General features: G+C 40.7%; 1 protein-coding gene across 2 annotated transcripts; it reads left to right on the forward strand.

Moving 5' to 3' along the window:
- Positions 1-19: 19 nt before the first annotated feature.
- On the forward strand, positions 20-19,143 carry LOC125717484 (rho GTPase-activating protein 27-like). 2 transcript variants are annotated; one of them, XM_048990464.1, is made up of 17 exons: positions 20-246; positions 2,815-3,733; positions 7,327-7,632; positions 8,895-9,071; positions 10,420-10,533; positions 11,762-11,824; positions 12,933-13,000; positions 13,135-13,222; positions 13,637-13,738; positions 14,005-14,103; positions 14,331-14,424; positions 14,848-14,973; positions 15,509-15,607; positions 15,893-15,970; positions 16,422-16,556; positions 16,686-16,791; positions 17,220-19,143. In XM_048990464.1, exons 2-17 carry the CDS (start codon positions 2,882-2,884, stop codon positions 17,392-17,394), a joined length of 2,682 nt encoding a protein of 893 aa, XP_048846421.1. In that variant the 5' UTR covers positions 20-246; positions 2,815-2,881; the 3' UTR covers positions 17,395-19,143. The 2 variants fall into 2 exon arrangements, with proteins under 2 accessions (XP_048846421.1, XP_048846422.1); XM_048990465.1 differs by lacking the exon at positions 10,420-10,533.
- The last annotated feature ends 469 nt before the right edge of the window (positions 19,144-19,612 follow it).

Consider the following 19,612-nt stretch of genomic DNA (forward strand, 5'->3'; position numbering starts at 1 on the left):
GAGGCAGGCGTGTTGAAACTGGTGAACACACAATTCTCGCGTACACAGAGTCACACCCAGCGGCTCCGGGCTTCTCACAGCGGAGCAAGAATCCTGCAGAGGAAACAAGCACCATAGGAAGCAGGAGAGGGACGGCGGGCCTTAGAGAAAAGGAAGAAAAGCGAAATAGAATGACCAGCTACTGCATTATGAGACTGTGACGGTGGAAGGAATGGAATGTTGGGTGATCATACCGTTTCTGTCCAGGTAAACATGGTTTCTGTTTTTTTAAGCTGTTGCCTGAAAAAGGCCACTGAACTATGTATTGCGTTAGGTACTCTGGACTCTGTTCCTTATATATCATCGGACTATTTTCCCTGAGTTTGGTTTGAATTGTTTTTCTGGGCAATGTTCTTTGGCGGGAAAGTTGTCCTTCCCTTTCTACGTATGTTGCCGGCTGAGATCGTTTGTGCCTGTTAAATGGGGAGTCAGTTAGGGGTGAGAGGCAAAGCTAATTTGTTCTTAGTCAAAAGGTGCCCTCGCATAGTCCGGAAGTGGCCGAGTGCTCATTCCTGTCGGCACCGTCTTGTCCGAGCCGTGTGCAGCCTTTCATACACACCAGGTGTATTTACATTGCCGATCTGCAATCTTTTCTAAACCAGACAGTACATGTTTTGGGTAAAGCGGAGAATAGTTAAAAGATCAAAAATTCCTGAAACTGCCCTCGGGAGGTGGGGCTAGAGAGCGACACTGTCGACATTCCAGTCTGGGGAAAAGTTAGACATAGAACTGCTGAAAATATCTGTTATAGAGTCGTCACACTAATAAGAAATGAATTCTGTTCGGCATCGAGGTGACATCCTTGGACTTTTTCGTAAAGAGATTTTTTTTCGTATTATTAAATGAAGAAAATGAAAATTAAATCTCAAGTGCAATTGCTGAATTAATGCTTCTGTATCTGTATGTATTTACATATACACATATATGTGGTAAGATTCTGAAATTAAACACATACTAGGTAAATTGACACACAACATACCACTGTTTTGTGTAGAAATATTGGGCTGTCGTGTCCGTTCCCCGAGGGGGGGGGGGGCTTTCTGTACAAACGGATGCAGAATCGGAAAAGGATGCAAAGTCTTTGTTTTTATAAAGTCTATATTATGTTTTTTTTTTTTTAAATCACGTTACTTTTATAGTTTCGCTTGCTGCTAAATTAACCGAAATATCCCAAAGAAAAACAAGGAATAATTTATAACTAATGTCTGTTATGTTACATTCTTGTGGCATCTCCCTAAAACAGCACATTTGTTGAATTGACTTCTGGTCAATGTTAAGGACCATAAGATGACTGAGGCTGAAACAGAGGAATTAGATTTTGATTATTTAGGCTACATGTGACCAGCCCGTGCTTGAAATAAATCTGGTACGACCAAGACTGCAGTGTATGTGAATTTTCTGAATATTGTTATTTGGTCATATAGTAAAAATCTCCCTCCGGTCTTTCAAGTAATATCTCGTGCTGTAGTGTTTGTCCTTTTAAAATATACCTCTGCAGCACAGCCCTAGACAACTGTTAACACTATAATAAAGTTTTTAAAAAGTGAATCTGTTTCTATAACTGTCCACCTCAGACCAGCACATGATACAAACTCTGGTCATTCTATGTCAAATGTGAGCTCATGCCACAGTTCTGCAGGAAACGCAACCATCAAACTAAAAAGAAATGAAAACTCCAAGCCAAGTGAGAAATGGTGGACTTACGTCATGGGGAGCCCTGAACATATATTATCATCACTTATTTCCAAACGAAGAATGTTATTTTATTAATTCTTGCCATATTAAAATACGTTTATCAAAACTGCTAACTTAACCAGGTTGAATGAAGAAATGTCTAGTTCCACTCAGCTGTTTTCAGGATTCCGTACACAGCACAACAACGTCACCTTACATTAATGCTATGTTAAATAATGCTATGTTAAATAATGCTATGTTATGTTAATGCTATTAAAGTCACTCTGGCAAAATAACAACGTCCAAAAGCGCCACTTTTTAGCTTAATATGCTTTGCTTTTTCAAAGCATCTGAAAATGACTCAGTTCTCCATTGTCTAACCAATACATGCTTCGTACTGTAATTGTTGCGAGTTTAGTGGTATTCTGAGTTTAAGCTCTTTTCTGGAAATTTTGCTATATCAGGGATTCTCCCTAGCTGGCATGGATGGTAGACTCACAGGATTACGATGTCCGTCACCATGCAAGTGAGCATACAAGATGCGCACTTCAGCACACAACTTAATCTTTCTTATTTGTCAGATTATGGGATTGTTTACAGGAGAGGATGTTATGAGGGATTATGAGACCGCATGAAACGGAGGGGTGGGGGAAAGGATTAAGTCAAGGTTAGGGGGCAGGGCTGACATTCAGCGTCCACTTCTCAAATGTCAGGAGCTCGGGGACGAGCGGCAGGGTGTGTAGATTATGGAGAATCGCACAATTCAAACTTTAGTTTAAAATGCTATTGACTTACATGGTGTGAAAATAACCCTTTTAGATATTCTTAGGCAAGTAATGTTTACCTGTTTACCTGAACATGCCCACTGCTGCAAGAGTAGAAACGCTTACAGGTACAGGCTGGGATGTATTGGTGAGAGACAGCATGAAACATTCCTGTTGTTCCTGTTTCCACAGTCGCCTCCAGGCTATGGGTGTGGGCTGAGACACCTGTCAGGGTTGCGATGTTTAAAGAAAGGAATGCTCAAGGTACAGAGCTGACCTGTTTTGCTTTGAACATTGACCACATTTTCTTTTTCCCCCCCCGTCACATTTTTTTCAGCTCCGCCCCCTTAGCCGTAACTGGCTTCGTGTGAGGGTCTTTGGGTTGGCAGGTCGCCACGACAACCATGACCAACAAAGGGCTGGTGCTGGTCGAGTTTGAATATGAGTACATGGGTCGTGACGGCGGCCTGGTGTCCATCAAACCCAATGAGCGCTATGTCCTCCTAGCCAAGACTAATGACCACTGGTGGCACGTTTGCAAGGACGAACATGCCAAGCCCTTCTACATCCCTGCCAAGTACGTCAAGGAGCTGCCATCACATCTACCATCTCCGCTGGACTTCATAGAGTCTATGAACCCTGAGTCGACCCAACACAGGGGCGAAAAAAGGGCCACAGATACAGCTGAAGACAAACATCACGAGGTTGCCATCAGGCTGCAGTCACCGTCCCAGTCCAAGAAGACGGAGAACCGGATGTCCACCTTCGGCATCCCCCTGGACATGCACAACCAAGAATTCCGACGGGGTGGACTTCCGGATTCCTTTCTTGCCCTACACTCTCAGGAACCCGCGACAAAATCAACCTCTAGTAAAAATACCACCCAGAACACGAAGACACAGACTCCTAGTGTTTTTGACTGTCAGCTTCCCACTGAAGATTTGCCACATTTTCCACTTTTACTTCGTGAGCCAAGCTTCCGTCCAGCAGATCCAATAAAAAGACAGATAAAGGCAAAGCCAGTAGCCCCCCCAGAGGTGCATGAATCGGTGAAAAAACTCAGTGGATCCCAGGAGGATCTGAAGGAGCCCTCATCTCTTCATCCCAAGCAACCACTGGAAACTGACAATATCTATGAATCCATATTGGATGTCGGTCTACAGGACAAGGAAACGCCAGTGTCCGGAATAGCTCCGGTTCCGATTCCAGGAGCAGCAGCTCAGTCCCTTCCAACATCTGCTCACACTCCGTCACAGGTACAAAAATATCCTACCATTCAGGTCACTCCCCAAATACATCTGTAAAAATAATACCATAACTTAACTGACACGCAATGAACTATAAAAAATTTACAGGGGTGAAAGTTTTCCAGTTGTATACTTCTTAAAATGCCATTGTGTGCTTTTATACCAACTGCTTCCTGACGAAATCGATTCAAAACTGCTTGCGTTACTTAAAAGCAATCAGCATGCTAAAATCATACTGAGTGAAACGAAATATATATTTTAACGGTCAAAAAAACATTGAAAAATGTATAAAACTTTAATTAATTCAGAATAACTTATAGAAAATACCTAAGCATTTAAAAACAGTAATGCAATATATAAATGCAATATATCTATAAAAGAAAATCTAATGTCGTGATATGAAAAAGTTCATATCTTTAAGATGATACAGGTTTCTATAACAGAGAAAAATTCAAACTAAATGAAGATGTATATTTTGAGTTTTTTACATTTATTAGATGTGAGGAAAATTAATTCCCAAATCTCAAATGTTTAAATACATTTGCTCATATGGCGGCAGGGTTAGGTAGTTAGGCGGCAACTTATTTGGTCATTTTTATCGGTACTTATTTTTTGTTTAAGTCACTAAAACAAGTCTGGGGCTCTCAAATACTGTGAAGCGGTGTGTAACCTGTGTGGGATACACTGAATGTGTAAATAGAGATTATTATCAGGACGGCAACTTGTGTCAGCAATTATCATTGTGTCATTGTTGCCGTTGTTGCATTATTCCTCTGCGGCTGCAAAATGGTTTCCACTAAGTCTTCATATGTGGTTCAGCAGAATATGTCGCTTAATGTAATACGTGCTGTCACAGAGGTGTCTGTTTATAATACCGCTAGCGCTGACACAAAGTACGTAAACGAGGGGTCACCGAGTTTAAAAATGTGAATCAGTAGGATATACTTTGCTGGATGATTGCTTTTCAAGGTCTTATATTAAGACTAAATGTAGTGCCCAATAATAACGTATTCACAATTTATTAAAGGACAGTGATCCATGTTTTTTTTTTTCCCCAGCAGCTGCTTGGCGTATGAACTTTAATTAATAGCGACGGCGCAAGACTTTTCAGCTTGAAAGACAGGTTTAGTAAGAAAAGTAAAAGTCTGAGTTTAGAATATAAAGACAGCTGGCATTTTATCAAATGCAAGATAACATCCTACATAAAATAATCATGTCGATGTAAACCTCGGTTTTTTTTATTTGTATAAATATACCTTTTTATATAGCACTCTCTTGATAAATGCCCTTTGTTATACTGTATCCTATAATGGGATTATAGCCAGAACTACTGGAATTCTATCACCCTCTAGAAATACTGCAGTGAGTAATATATTTATGTCATGTCTTTCCTGATGATGAAGGGCCAAAATATATTTGGTAACGTGAAGAATCACTTTCGGTACAATCGGTAATGGTTTTATAGATCGGCGGTGTCCTCAGATTTGCATACTCGTCCGATGGCCAAAGTTTAATATCGACCTATTTCCGATATGTTCATTGGCTACAAGCCCAGATATTAAGTCAACTGGCACGGGGCTCAACAAGGAGGTTTTTTGGTGTTTTATTTTGCCTTTTGTGCAAATATGTTTCTGTCATGACTTTGCAACATAGATTTCCGAACAATAATCGGGAAATGAGGACATTAAAACGTCTGAGAAGAACAGGTTAGGTTATAAAAACGCTGGAACACTGTCTTGCTGTTTTATTGTTATACAGCACTCATAAAGTAATAATAGTTCCTAACATGAATAGGATATAGTATTTACAGCCCGGTATGAGTAACAATGAGTGCAGCTACTCTATAATGCGTTTCTCAGAATTCTGTACAAAAGCACAAGAACTGGTCTCACCTCTCTGCCTTATATACGCAAATTTTTTTAAACGTGAACTATCTTCTGTTTGGACTTCAGGCCTTGGTTGTTGCGCTACCATACATATGTATGAATACATTATATGAGTCTCCGCCTCCCCATAAAAAAATATTTAAATAACAACAATAACTCAGGTAAAAAGTAAGACAGTAAGGACCAAATTTGACTCTTGTTGGTCGGGTTTATAGATTAATTCTTGAAGTATTCTTTCTAAACATTGGAACCTCTTTTGCATTTACAGATCCTGTACTTAATTGTGTTTTAGTTTATATTCCTGTTTCCTGTAGGTTTCTTGTATGTTTTGGTGTCAGATTATTGAGTATTTTAGGGGGCTCTGTAATGATGATAAATGGCAGGGACTGTGTTGTCTTAGCCTGTGCTAGATGGCTTATTTTCTGCTACCTGAGAGAAAGCCTGTTTATAAATTTAACCATGTTGAACTCACTCATCACACAGTTCTAGAATTCAAATGTAGTATTTCACCAGACAACATTTTCTAAAAGCAGTGTGACAAGCCATGCCAGTTTCCTGGTGTAAATACTACCAGCAGAAATGTTCTGTAGCAATGAATGGGCTTGCAGTTGATAATAGATTTACGCAGTTCATGACTGGCGATGTGATATTATTGTGCCTGTTTTCAATTACAATTCAGCTTAGCTCAAATAAATAGACGTGAAATGTTCTTACACAATCCACTTATGCGTTAAGCCAATGTTTATGATGTACTGCTGTACAGAATCTGAGAACTGGGAAAGTTTGTGAAAGATTAAGTTATTTAGCCATTTGGTTAACTACTCCAGCAGTTAACCCGGAAATACAGAGTTAATTTTTCTCAAAAAGTAATATTGCATAAAAGTAAGTACTACAATGGAGACACCAGAATTAAGGAGGAATACAAGTCGATTGATAGTTGGTGTCTGTTCCACAGACAATTAAAAACTTAATATAATTGCATGATATACAGGATCATGCATAATAATACAGGCAAATGGTGAGCTACGACGTTTTTGGTTTAAGTGAAGGGCAATTATTTTGACAAGTTTGGTAGGAGTAAGGAGACTCGGGGACTTCCTCATGGAAAGTATGTAGTACATAAGTCCCCATGCACAACACACAAACTATAAGCTTTGCAACATCAGGTTTTGCTGATTTGACTGGGACCTGCTTGGCGGAAACTGAAAAATATCAGATGCTATCTCATATTTTAATAACAAACCTTGTGCGTGGAACTTTAACCATCGTGACTCTCAGATCAGGCTGGGATCTGACATCCTGGAGCAAGACGGCCTACATTCCAATCATTCCATAGATCTTAATGACATTACAGATCAATAAAAGAGTTTATGGTCAGTAGAAAGTTACATTGCAACCAGACGGTCAGGTTCGTGTGCCTGTTGTCATTCAGCTGAGCTCTATCGCAGCACATGACTAAACACAAGATTAAGTGACGTTTGGGGACGGGAAGCTTGCTGTTCATGTGCAGTTCTGCAGGCCTACTCCTGCCTTGTCGTGCTTTGCCGTGCTGGGGAAAAAATGGGTTGCTACTGTATAACCAACAGATTATTTTGAAGACCTGATTAGGTCTATATTATGTTTACATCAGCGATCTTTAATGGCAAACTAATGTGACAGGAGAAATATTGAGTGTGGATCTCCGTTGATGGCAATAACCCGTATTTTCTTTTACAGACAGAGAATGACGTCCCCAGTGCCTTTCTTTATCCCAGTGTAAACGAACCCAAAAATAATCTTCCACAAGCAACGGTGAATTCATCTAACAACAACCAGGAGACAGATCAGGCCACCGGGGTTGGTGCTTGCAGTTCTCCCAAAGTACAGGAACCTGTACAGGAAGCTCCTTCTGCAACTACCGGCACTGCAACTAACCCAAAGCTGGAGCCGGACGATACCACTGGGCGCCATTATTCCCAGAACCCGCCGACAGGGAGCGCAGTCTGGCCTGTGAAGGCAGCGGAGCCCCAGGATGATGTCCCAGTAAGTCCTTCCTTCATTCCCTGAATGTTGGATAATAGCTGGTATACAGACAGTCGCCGGGTTAAAAACAACTAATAGGTCTGATTACGAACGGACTGCCATAAAGAGTAATATATAAATATTTCGGTTTATAATGTTTGTGACGCTTGTGAAAACATCGCTCGTCAGATCGATTTACGGTACAGCACCGTATGTAGTTACTTTTATTATCACTGTATAATAATAATTATAATAATAATAATAATTATTATGATAATAATAATATGTAGTGCGTCACATAGTTTCCGCCTTAGTTACACATTTGACTTGAAGACAGACCTATGGAATGGACCTAATTCCTAACGTTGAAACCGCCTGAACTTTAGCATTAAGGAAAGCGAAATACGTGAGAATGCATGTATCCCGTGAGAATGTCCAGTGTATCCCACACTGGACTGCAAATCCCTGCACGGGTTTAACAGAAAAAGGGTTTTTGCCTCTTCTAAACGTAGCCTGAGACCCGATCTTTAGACTTTATTATAATGCGAGCGTCAATTTAAGTAAAAATGTGTATCTAGAAATTCGACAAAGCCACCCTGCCTGAATAAATCTAGCTACATCTGAGAACAGGTGATTATGGCAGGGTGAAGGACTTGCAGCTCTACTCACCTGATATTGTGAAAACTCAGTAACTTAATATGCTGCCATGTCTACTGCAAATCATAAAAAATATAAACAAAAAAAAATTATGCTGCTGTAGAGTGAATTAGGCAGAATGAGTCAGAATAATTAAAGGGCTACTTTTAAATAGTCTTAGATGCAGAAGAAAAAGTATTGTAGACAGTTCGACTAAAACAATTCATAATCATATATCCAAGTAAAAAAACAAAACACAAATAAAAAAATAAAAAACAGAATAATGACTATAAAGTGGAATAATTTGCGTTGATAGATTTGCAGTGAACTTTTAGTAACACAATCATGAAAATAACTGCTGCAAAAAGAGAGGTTCAGACTCCAAATTAACTGGGGGTGGGGGGGGGGGACGTAAGCGCGACATGTGATGATAGATTAACCAATAGGCTTTCACTCTGCATTCCCACGTCTAAAATTTCTGTCCATCTATTAGCAAAGTGGTACCATCCAACAAGAAGCCCTGGCCATATATACCATTCAAACACTGGGCAATAATAGTTATAACATAAATATGAAGAATAGTTTTAGTTTATACAGGTACCTACAGTATCGTGACTTCTCCATGTCTGCTTTGGTTCATGCTGCAGCCTCCGCTCCCTGAAGAAGACTATCCTAATGACTGCCAGGACGGCTGGGGGCCGCTGGTCTTTCCTGAGGACTTCCAACCCACCATCCCTCGGGCCACTGTGGATTTTAACACGCTGTCAGGCAGGCGACACGCATATGGGAAGACAGCGCTCACAGGCGAGGCTAAGCAGGAGCAGGTAGCGAGTCCTGCTGCACGGGGCACACGCCGTAGCCATGACTCCTGGGCGGCTTTGGTTTTACTACGCTTATCTGAAGTGTTATACAAGTGAGGAAGGCGTGGTATCGGAAAGGAGGGCCGCCAGTATTCAGTGCCCTAAAGTGGTCAGGTTAAGGGCCTTGTTCATGGGCTCAATGGTAATGTTATGCAGGGCTGTGCTCTTCGTCATTCTGTTGTCAGTAGGCATACTGCCATACTGAGCTGCCATGCTGTGACGCCATCTCAGTCAAACAATGAAACTGTCCTCCCATTGGTTGAACTTCAACCAATCACATCACTGGCCCTATTGGTTTTTCACTTAGCCGTCAATCGAGACTCTTGCTTAAGTCCAGCCTGGAAAACTTGATCACACAATGGCGGGAAGTCAAGCTGGGTGGGCCAATTGTTTCTAACCCGTTTTTATATTTTGGCTCTCAGGCTCTCAGCCTTGTTGTTCCTGTCCTTTTTTAAGGCTGGAATACTGAAAAAGATACTGGGGAATGAAGGAAATGAATAAATTACCAGCTCCGCCCACTGACTTCAGCCAAACATTTAGATCAGGCTTCCCCAGTTCCAGGTGCTGGAGGGCCAGCCTGCAACACAGCAGATTTCCCTGCTCAAACACGCCTTATTCCGCTCAGCAGCTGACTGCCAGGTTTGTGTGGTGTGTTTGAGCAGGGAAATCTGCTGTGCTGCAGGCCGGCCTACCAGGGTGGCAGTGGGAGAGCCCTGATTTGGTGCGTGTTGCATACATCCCAGAGGAATATATAGTACAATTAAAAGAAAGAAAATGCATGAGGGATGCTCTGAAATAATTCCCCCATGGGGGGGGAATAAATAAATAAACAAACAAGTGAAGAAACAAACAAATAAATAAGTAAATCATCCATGAAAATATACCGTCCACCAGACCATCTCACCTAATGTGTTCTGTGCAATTGTTACTCGCATAAAGCTAAATCTGCCAACTACACCAGGGTACCCATCTCTCTTTGGACTGGACCGAAATTCAGACTGTGCAGTCATCCCCCACCCCCTTGTTCCAATAAACCTTCTCATCTCTCCCACCCCTGCACCCCTTGAAATATTTCTACCACTTGCCTACCACATGTATGTGTGTGTGCGTAGATGTGTGCTGTAAGACGTTATCACATTAATGATATCATGCTTTTTTAAAGTTAAGTGCAAGCTTCATAAAACACAGCGATGGCTGTCGTCACCAGGCACGTGCGTGTTCCCAGCAAATTTTAGATTATGGTTAAGTTCTGGTTCCTTTTGGCTATTGTGGTTTAATTTGGCCTGTGGTTGGTCCGTTACACCCTCCTCAGCTGCCTGCACCATCCGGCCAGCCGAAAATGGGCTTTACCGTCGAAGGCGGAGTCTCTGTCATGAAGAACTGGAGGCACAGTCTGTCTAACTTCAGCGGAAATCTGGATGATATAGTGAGTGGCCTGTAGGGGGCAGCAGCAGGTTGAAAAAAAACGATGCTGAAAAATTCACATTACTACTTAAGGCTGGGGCGGGCGAACGTATCTGCAAAGGGCCCGGCGTGTTTGCAGGTCCTTGGGATAACTTTGGAATGAAGCTGTTCAAACCCCAGCTGTGAAGACTCTTCAGCCAATCAGTCCTCTAATTAGTAATCTAATTAGGGAATTGCAGCGAAAAGCCGCGCACACAGCGGCCCTTTCTGGATAAGACTGCCAACCCCTGACTTAAGGAGAGTTGTGTAATCTTTCTGATTATCCCAAGAAATAACCATGACCTGGATGACTGAGAATGTTTACAGACAATCTTTCAGATTTTCTGCATAAAAAAAATGCTAGTGTTGTGAATGAACTGCGAAAGCATTACTGTCTTTACAAAATGTCCATAACAGTTTAAGTATGAATGAAGTTAAATGGCCCTCAGTCTGCTCATGAACAATCCCGGATGTGATACAGCTGTAAGCAGCTTGGCTCATGCTGGCCAAACGACTGCTGGTGTCGTCGTGCCTAAAAGAAGCATGAAGTACCGCCTTTGTGTGGACTGAGAGCTGAAAGGCTGGAGATCACCGGGGGGGGGGTTAGCAGCAGGGGCGTCATTAGGCCTATTTTATGGGGGATTTAAGCCCCATAAAATGTTTTTTACCCCCTTCAAGTAAATGTGTATTTACTGGCTTAAGTTATGAATAGCTTTTTATATTATATATGTTTGATTTTTTAATTTAGTTTTTATACTTATATTCAATTCAATTTTCATTTGAAATCCAGATTAGTTTTAATTAGTTTTCATTGTACTTTTGTTTGTTTTTGTTAGTTTTTAATATATTTCTGTTTAGTGATATATGTTAGTTTCAGTTTCAGCTTTGGTTTGGAACTCCTCAGAAATGGCCGGCCCAGTGGTTCCAGTTTGGTTATGCGGTCGCCAAGCATCCTTTACCGTATTTTATTTACATACCGTATTTTATTTGCACAAAGCAAACAGGTGACCAGCGATGCAGGCCACAGGATAGGGAAACAGCTGCTCGTTTCCATTTCCCTTGTAAATAAATTACACACAGCAACATCTTGGCCCATCCTGCAGGACGCTACCAGACGACAATGACCGCGGACTCGGACGGGCCTCTGGGCCGCGGTCGGTCCTTCCTGCGATTCCTGGCTTGCTGACCTGTCACTTCCTCTCTTTTGTCAGAGCTTTTCATCAGCTCCCAAGAGAAGAACCTCAGACTGCTCAGGTGAAGAAACACATCACCATGTAAGAGAATCCCCAAGATTCTGTGTTTGATCCATTATTCTGCTTATATTCCTATTTTTTGGCTCTTAGAAAATTTTGACATGTAATTGCTGTCACTGCTATTAAAATACACTGTCATACACTGCGAACTCAAGCTGCTACACCCACACGTTGGTGAACTCAGGTCTAATTCACCATCTCTGATTACAATAGACACTGAACATACATTTAATGCAGTTTTAGCAATATTGCACCTCACCCAATGTTGCACATTACCATTTATTGCACATTGCCCAATATTGCACATCACCATTTATTGCACATCACCCAATATTGCACATTGCCATATTTTGAACAATATATAATTCTTCTTAAATCCTGTATGTCCTTTGCACATTGGATTGCTTTCTTTTTTACTGCACTAAGTTTATGTTTAGACTGCGATCTCTGAGCTTTGTTTGTCTGAGCTGAGCTTTTTTCTCTGTCTATATACTTGTATTTGGTGGAGATGAAAATAAACTTCACTTTGACTGACTTTGAAGATGGTCACCTAATGCATTTGTTACAGAAGCAATTAAACCATATCTAGTATCTTGGTGCCAGAATATATGTTTACATACAGTACTGTGCACAAGTTTTAGGTAGTTAAAGAAATATTATCAGTATATTTATTAACAAGAAAAGCTCAATTTAACATTAAAATATGATGTCACAATGAAGGCTAAAAAGAATTTCTTCTGCTCTCCAAAAAGTTACTGATATCTAGTTGGATGGCTAGATGATCACCGCTTCAGTTCCCAAACCTCTCTCTTCAACCATTGCACGTCCTCATCAAATTTCAACACCATCTGATTGGATCTTCAAAAACACAAAAGTGCCCTAATTCTCGACAGATCCACCTCTGCAAACCTGGAAATTGTACACTTTAACCATAAACTTGAATATGAAAAATAGCTTCTAATTTTGTTGCAAGACCTTATGAACTTTTCGATATATCACTGACTAAGAGTTCAAACTTATATTTTAAACAATATCCCCACCTGGGAATGTATATATTTTTAATTTGAGACTAGCATTGCTGTGTATCTGACAGATTAACATATTGGATAATATTTGCTATTTTCTTTAGAGCCATGTTTTGGAGAAGGCAGGGATTGTCAACAAGACCAAGATCTCTGAAAATGGAAAAAGACTGAGGTATTTCTGATTTTTTTTGCTCTCCTTGCTACTCTTAGAAGCAACAGAGCTGAAGTGAACTGGTTTGTCAATGAAACATTTAGAATAGAACGTGATCCTTGACTATGAACTAACTGCATGTGCTTCATCTGCAGAAAAAGCTGGTCCCAATCCTGGACAGTACTCCACGGGGGCATCCTAACATTTCACAAGGACCCCAAGTCTACCCCAGCGGGAGCAATTGTAAAACAACTGATCTTACCTATCACTTGGTTCCTAAAAAAAAGAACCTATAATTACATGCCGCTACTGATCGTTAAACATATAGACAAGTTAATGCACAGATTTGTCTAATCGCAAAGTTTATTTGTTGTCAACTTAAAGCAGAGGTAGGCAACCCTGATCCTGGAGTGCTGGTGTCGAGCAGGTTTTCCATCCTACCTGATGAGTTACTCTGCCTGAGGTCAGTTTTGGCTCATCAGAGACCAGGTAGGATGGAAAACCTGCTGGATACCGGCACTCCAGGATCAGGATTGCCTACCCCTGACTCCCTGACTTAAAGTAAGATTGTTTGTTTAATAATTTAAAGGATGTTTACCTTTCTTACCTCAAGGCTCTGCCATCAGCGCTGTAAATCCTAATGTTCTGCATTCGTAGAATAAAAGCACTCAGATCATCCCAGAGTACACAGTCGAGCTACGGGGAGCTACTATCACCTGGGCGACCAAAGACAAATCCAGCAAGAAGAACGTTTTGGAGGTATGAGACTGTGATTTTCCGACTGAAAAACTCACGAGAAACGTCTCTGGAGAAATCCAACTTCTCACCAGAGAACTGCAAGTCCTAGAAAACAGAAAGGATGACGTGCTTCGTTTTACACCGAGTTATAAGCCATGGAAACTCCTTAGCACTGAAACTTTACTGTATAAGAACAATAAAAACAACTCATGGGTTATTGTCTGAGCTTGTGCATTAATTGTATATGTCTGGTTCTGAGAAAGTTGAATTTACTACTGTTTCCCCAGCTAAAAACAAGGCAGGGTTCCGAGTACCTTATGCAGTATGACACACTCAGTATCATCACTGATTGGTACGGCACCATTCTGGATACCATTCATCAGTTGGTGAGTCTCTAACCAAGTACTTTTAAACTTAACGTAGAAATATTCTTCCACTGGGCTACAAATTGGATTCCTGAACTTGCTTAGCCTTGTCAAACGTATATTTTTGGATTGATATATAAGCCAGTAACAGACTTGTGTAGATTGTATTATGTTTTGCGATGTAAAATCCAGCTTTTGCTCTAGCATGGACTCTCATGCATTGATCTAATATGCGACTTCTTCTCTAGGATCGGAACGATCAGAGTGATGAAGAGGAAGATGAACACGATGAGAAGGTGCCAGGTCACGGAGACAAAGACGACAAGGACAAGAAGAAGAGCTGTATGTTGAACTGGCTTCAAACGATCATCAATCAGTTTAATTTCATATCGAATATATTTTTGCGAACAAGTTGCGAAGGACTTTTGCGTTATATTTTCCAGAAAACAAAACAGTCATCTTCTGCTTGCAGCGTGTCTAGTGCTTCATACGACATTCCAGATTAGAAAGTTAAAATATCTAATTGAAATTGTTTGCAGTTTTATGGACATACAGTTTTGACTTATCGGAATAGCAGTAGTAGTATAGGGTTTGAAGATTCCGATATTTCGGCAATCACAACTACATGCATCTGACACAACATGCTAACAAAAAAGTAACAAGAAAGGCAGGGTACTCCGATTCTGGCTGTCATATACTGTAAAACGTCTGCTCCTGCACAGTTCCTGCAATTGTGCGACACGTTATGTACCACTTTGTTCACAGATGGCAGGCACAGCACGCCTGGCTCCGGTACCGACTCAGAGCAGGGCAGGGTGCGGAACAAACTGCGCAGGTTCCTGCAAAGGAGACCAACGCTGCAGTCTGTCAAAGAGAAAGGCTACATCCAAGGTAGCGCCCCCTGCTGACAGGTCCTCCTCTCTGCACTAAACAGCTGTACGGTGTCATTAAATCACATTACATATATTTCATTAGTTATCAGATTTTTTACTATATTCAGTGAAACCATGGTTGACATTGTAGATTGTATGTTGATAATACTTTATCTTAGAAACTTTATTTATTTATTTTTTCACTTCATGATTTTATTTACTTCTAGCATAACTCAACTGTTGTCTCACACCTCTGGGACGCGGGTTCGAGTCTCCGCCTGGGTCACATGTGTGTGGAGTTTGCATGTTCTCCCCATGTCGTCGTGGGGTTTCCTCTGAGTACTCCTGTGTTACAATTTTACTGATTTATACTACGCAAGACATGAAGAAACACTGTTCTCAAATATGCAAGAGTATATATAAGTATATATATATAAGTATATTTTTAAAGCTTATGCTGGGGTTGTTGTGTTGTAGCTGTAGGTCTGTAGGTCAAGCAAAAGAAACTCAGCTAAAAATTGTGCATAAACGTCTTATTTCTGGTTCACCCGCAGAGAATGTGTTTGGCTGTTCTCTGGAAAACTTGTGTGGCCGGGAGAAATCCACTGTTCCGTCCTTCGTGAATAAGTGCATCAAGTCTGTGGAGAAAAGAGGTCAGTCAGTCTTTTTTTAATGCATTTATTTGTTCTTATATGTTTTAGCAAGCCCTGCTATAAAGACTCGAAAGAAAGGTGTCTGTCTTTTTCCTTTTTGAAATAGAAATTTAGAAAATGATCAAATGAAACTTTGTTTCAATATATTGAAACAATTGATAGAAGCTTTGTTTCAATCAATCTGATTCAACTAGCCTTTATTTAATGTGTGATATAATGCTAGCATTTTTGTATCCATAATGTTTTTCCATCACTGAGTTACATTTAGAGTTGTCTTGGGAACAGGTCTGGATACCGACGGCATCTATCGAGTCAATGGTAACTTGGCTGTTATTCAGAAATTACGCTACAAAGTGGATCATGGTGAGAAGCACTTCAGCCCTCGAATGTTCACTTTACAATTAACTGTAATTTACATGTAATCTGAAATGTAACATTTAAATTTAATCGCATTTAAATGTATGGGCGGGTCCCTTGAAAGTGACTCTGAAAAGACCTCCAACAATCATTTTTATGGGCCCACATAACCATTGGTCTGCTGGGAAAGTGCGAGTCCAGTCATGACACTTGCTTTATCTGTACAAATTCTCGATCCAGAAAGTAAACAAAAAAAAACTGACAGTTGACTATAGATTGGCCATTTTGAACAAACTGTCGCAGAAATGAACTATACAGTACAAATGCAGGATCATCAGAATGTAAATGATACATCGTAACACTGCTTTTTATACTTTTGTCCCTTTTGCTTGAGAACTGCCATCATGCAGCAGTGCTTATCTGCTAATGTTCCTTGTTGTGCCTGTCCATCCCTCAGAGGAAGACCTGGACCTGGATGACGGACAGTGGGAGGAGATCCACGTCATCACCGGCGCCCTGAAACTCTTTTTCCGGGAGCTTCCAGAACCTCTTTTTCCTTTCAGTCACTTCAACAAATTCATAGTAGCCATCAGTGAGGGTTTCTCTTTACGTTGCCTAGGCCTGCCCTGTGTGGCTCCCCGTCCACATCATATCTCCAGTTTACCAGTTTAGTGTGGACTTGCTAAGGTGGGTTTTGTGTCTGTTTCTTTCCCCGCTACAGACAATACTGACTATTCCCTGAAGATGAGCAGCATTTGTGAGCTGGTGAGGTCTGTGCCACAGCCGAACTATGACACCATGAAAGTCCTCTTCGGCCACTTACACAAGTGAGTGCTTTGGTTCACAGGCGTTTTCATGGCCTTCATAGGCTGTGAGGACATCTACACACTGCTGAATATGCAGTTACATGTTCAACTTTGGGGAATGTATCAGTCCCTCTGGTGAGGTTTGTCCACAAATTCTTCCATGTAATTTACCCAGAGAAAGAGTCTAATTTTATTTTAGATACTGAAGAAATTGAATATCTGACAATTTTGTACTTCCTAGATAGATGGATGGATTGATGGATATAAACCATACAGTCATATATAAATACTTTATGTATCCCCTTGGGGATGTTTGCAGCATAATCATAAAGAATACTGGCCATATTTGTATATATGTGTATATATGTATATTTGCAAATACAATATTCCAGGCGTCTTACAGTTATTTATCGCTGAGTTTTTCGGTTGTTCCATATCTTGTTTAACAGAGTGATCCAGTTTGGAGAAAAGAACCGCATGTCAGCCCAGAGCCTGGCCATTGTCTTTGGACCTACGTTGCTCAGACCTGAGGTGGAATCAGCCAACCTCACCATGTACATGATCTTCCAGACGCAGATAGTGGAGTTCATGCTCAAAGAGACTGATAAGATCTTCCAGGCATGATAACTGGCGCGTCTGATGAAGGCGTCCCAAGGACAGATGCAGAGTGGGGGGGTTGCCGCTGTCCCATGTGCCTCCCTGAAAGCCATATGGACATATAATTCGTCTGTCTATGCTATGAAGAATGGGATGGGTTGTGGACAATAGCTACCTACAAATGCAACGTGTTCTGATTTTCCCGAGTTCAGCACGTCCCTAGGTCAGTGAGGGAGGGGCTTGCATCTCACTTCATTAACCAATCACAGTCTTCACTGCATTAATTAAAACTAGCGTTTTCTGGTAAGCGGCAAGGTGCACAGCTTCATAAAGTACCCATGTCATTGTGCATGCCCTTTGTTAAGGGACATATAGATGCAGAAAAGCTTCCATGCAAAGGCTGTACAGAGCAATGTAAGGGTGCAATTTATTTCATGATGATGATGACGACAACAACCAGCAGTTAAGCACCTTTCGCAAAGGCCCACAAACATGTGGTTAGTCCACCAGCCTTGACCTGCTGAGCCACACACTGTCCCTGGCTTGCTTACTGGAAGCCTTGAATTAAAAAATATGAAGCCTAACATGGTGACATCATACAACGAAGCCTGTGATTGGTTAAAGAAGTGAAACAGAAGCCCCTCCCCTGTTGACCCAGGAGGTGCATTGAAACTAGGGAAGATCAGCACGCCCTGCGAATGCATTCCCTGTTTTCTTGATATTTTTGTCTTCCCTCAGAAATGTAATATCTCATAGAAGATTATTATTAATGAAAGCTTGCGTGCAATACTATTTAGTTTTCTCTTCTGTAAGGTCGTAATGAATTGCATACAGATTAACTCATAGGAAATTGGTATTGTGCCAAGTACTTACAGCCAAAATGGAATTTCGTTTATGTTATGTGGCCATTTGACTTTTATGAGTAGTGTGCTAACAAAAGGGGGTTTCAGTGCTTATTGTATTACTTGAAGGAATTGTACATGTTTTTCAGGTAAACCATGTGACCATTACTGCAATCATTGTATTTGTTTGACATAAAATTTTTATTGTAATTTTCTGAAAAATCTGGTTATCTTCATATTATTAAACAGGGAATATAATATTTTGATTGACTTTTGTACAGCCATTAAACTGGATTATTTTACTTACATGATTACTGTGGCTTCCAGTGAACGGAGACACACATTTCAAATTAGCCTTATTAACCCTACAACTTAAAATTAAAGCATGTATTAAGAGAGTTAGTCAGTGTTGTATATGGAAGACTGTAAGAACAAGAATGCCTTAGACTTCATATGCAAATTGGGAAAAATTGTAATCCAATGTAATGTCAGAACTGAGATGCAGTAAAGATTACTGAGCTTCCAGGAGAAATTTCAGTACTTATGCATTTTGGACTAATTTCCCATTGAACTGGTTAATTAACTGAACAATGACATCAGTCAGAAAAATTAAGCGTAAGGACAAATGTGAGAAACAGATAATGTGAGACCTCAGTCGTAGGAGTCCCTGCTGTCAGTGGTCTTTTTTGAAACTCAGGGAAAATTAGTAGCAAATCCAATGAAACCACATGCATATCTGTCTACACCAAAACTCCTACTATACATTGTCATACAGCAAGTTGTGAAAGTTGACAATGAGTAAGGGTGGTGACAGTTCAAATATTTGTTGCTATATTGTATTCTGAGTTTAAGAATAAACCTCAAATGTACAGTTATTTTTGCTGCCTAAATCTACGGTTAAATACTAACACAATAAACTAGCTCTGTCATCTACTGTCGAATCAGTTTCTTGGTGTCACAAGTACGTACAAGGACCACTGAAATTTTTTTTATTAATTTAAAAACACACTGTTCCATTAGCACACAACAACCAATACAATAAGTTTTCTTAAGTGAGCTTTTGCATCTGTTTCTGACTAAACTGTGCATAGCAGTGGTGGACTGTTTGAGGGACGGGGGCGAAAAACTACAAAGGGCACCTACTGCAGGACATGCACACTCTCCCAGCTAACAGAATGGCACACTGCGTGGGGTGAAATAGTCATCATCCCCGATTATGGTTATTCAATGCCTTGTCAACTATAGAGGTAACCTAGATATAACAATTTCTTGTACATAAGAACACCAACAGGATACATTGTTTCATTTGATTATCTGACAAATACAGGATGCTGCATCTCATAGTGGGCTATCAGAGATCCCATCTCCATCCCAAGGGCACTTGATCATGTATGCTCACTTGG

The sequence above is a fragment of the Brienomyrus brachyistius genome, chromosome 22 (assembly GCF_023856365.1).
Source record: "Brienomyrus brachyistius isolate T26 chromosome 22, BBRACH_0.4, whole genome shotgun sequence".
Classification (NCBI taxonomy): Eukaryota; Metazoa; Chordata; class Actinopteri; order Osteoglossiformes; family Mormyridae; genus Brienomyrus; species Brienomyrus brachyistius.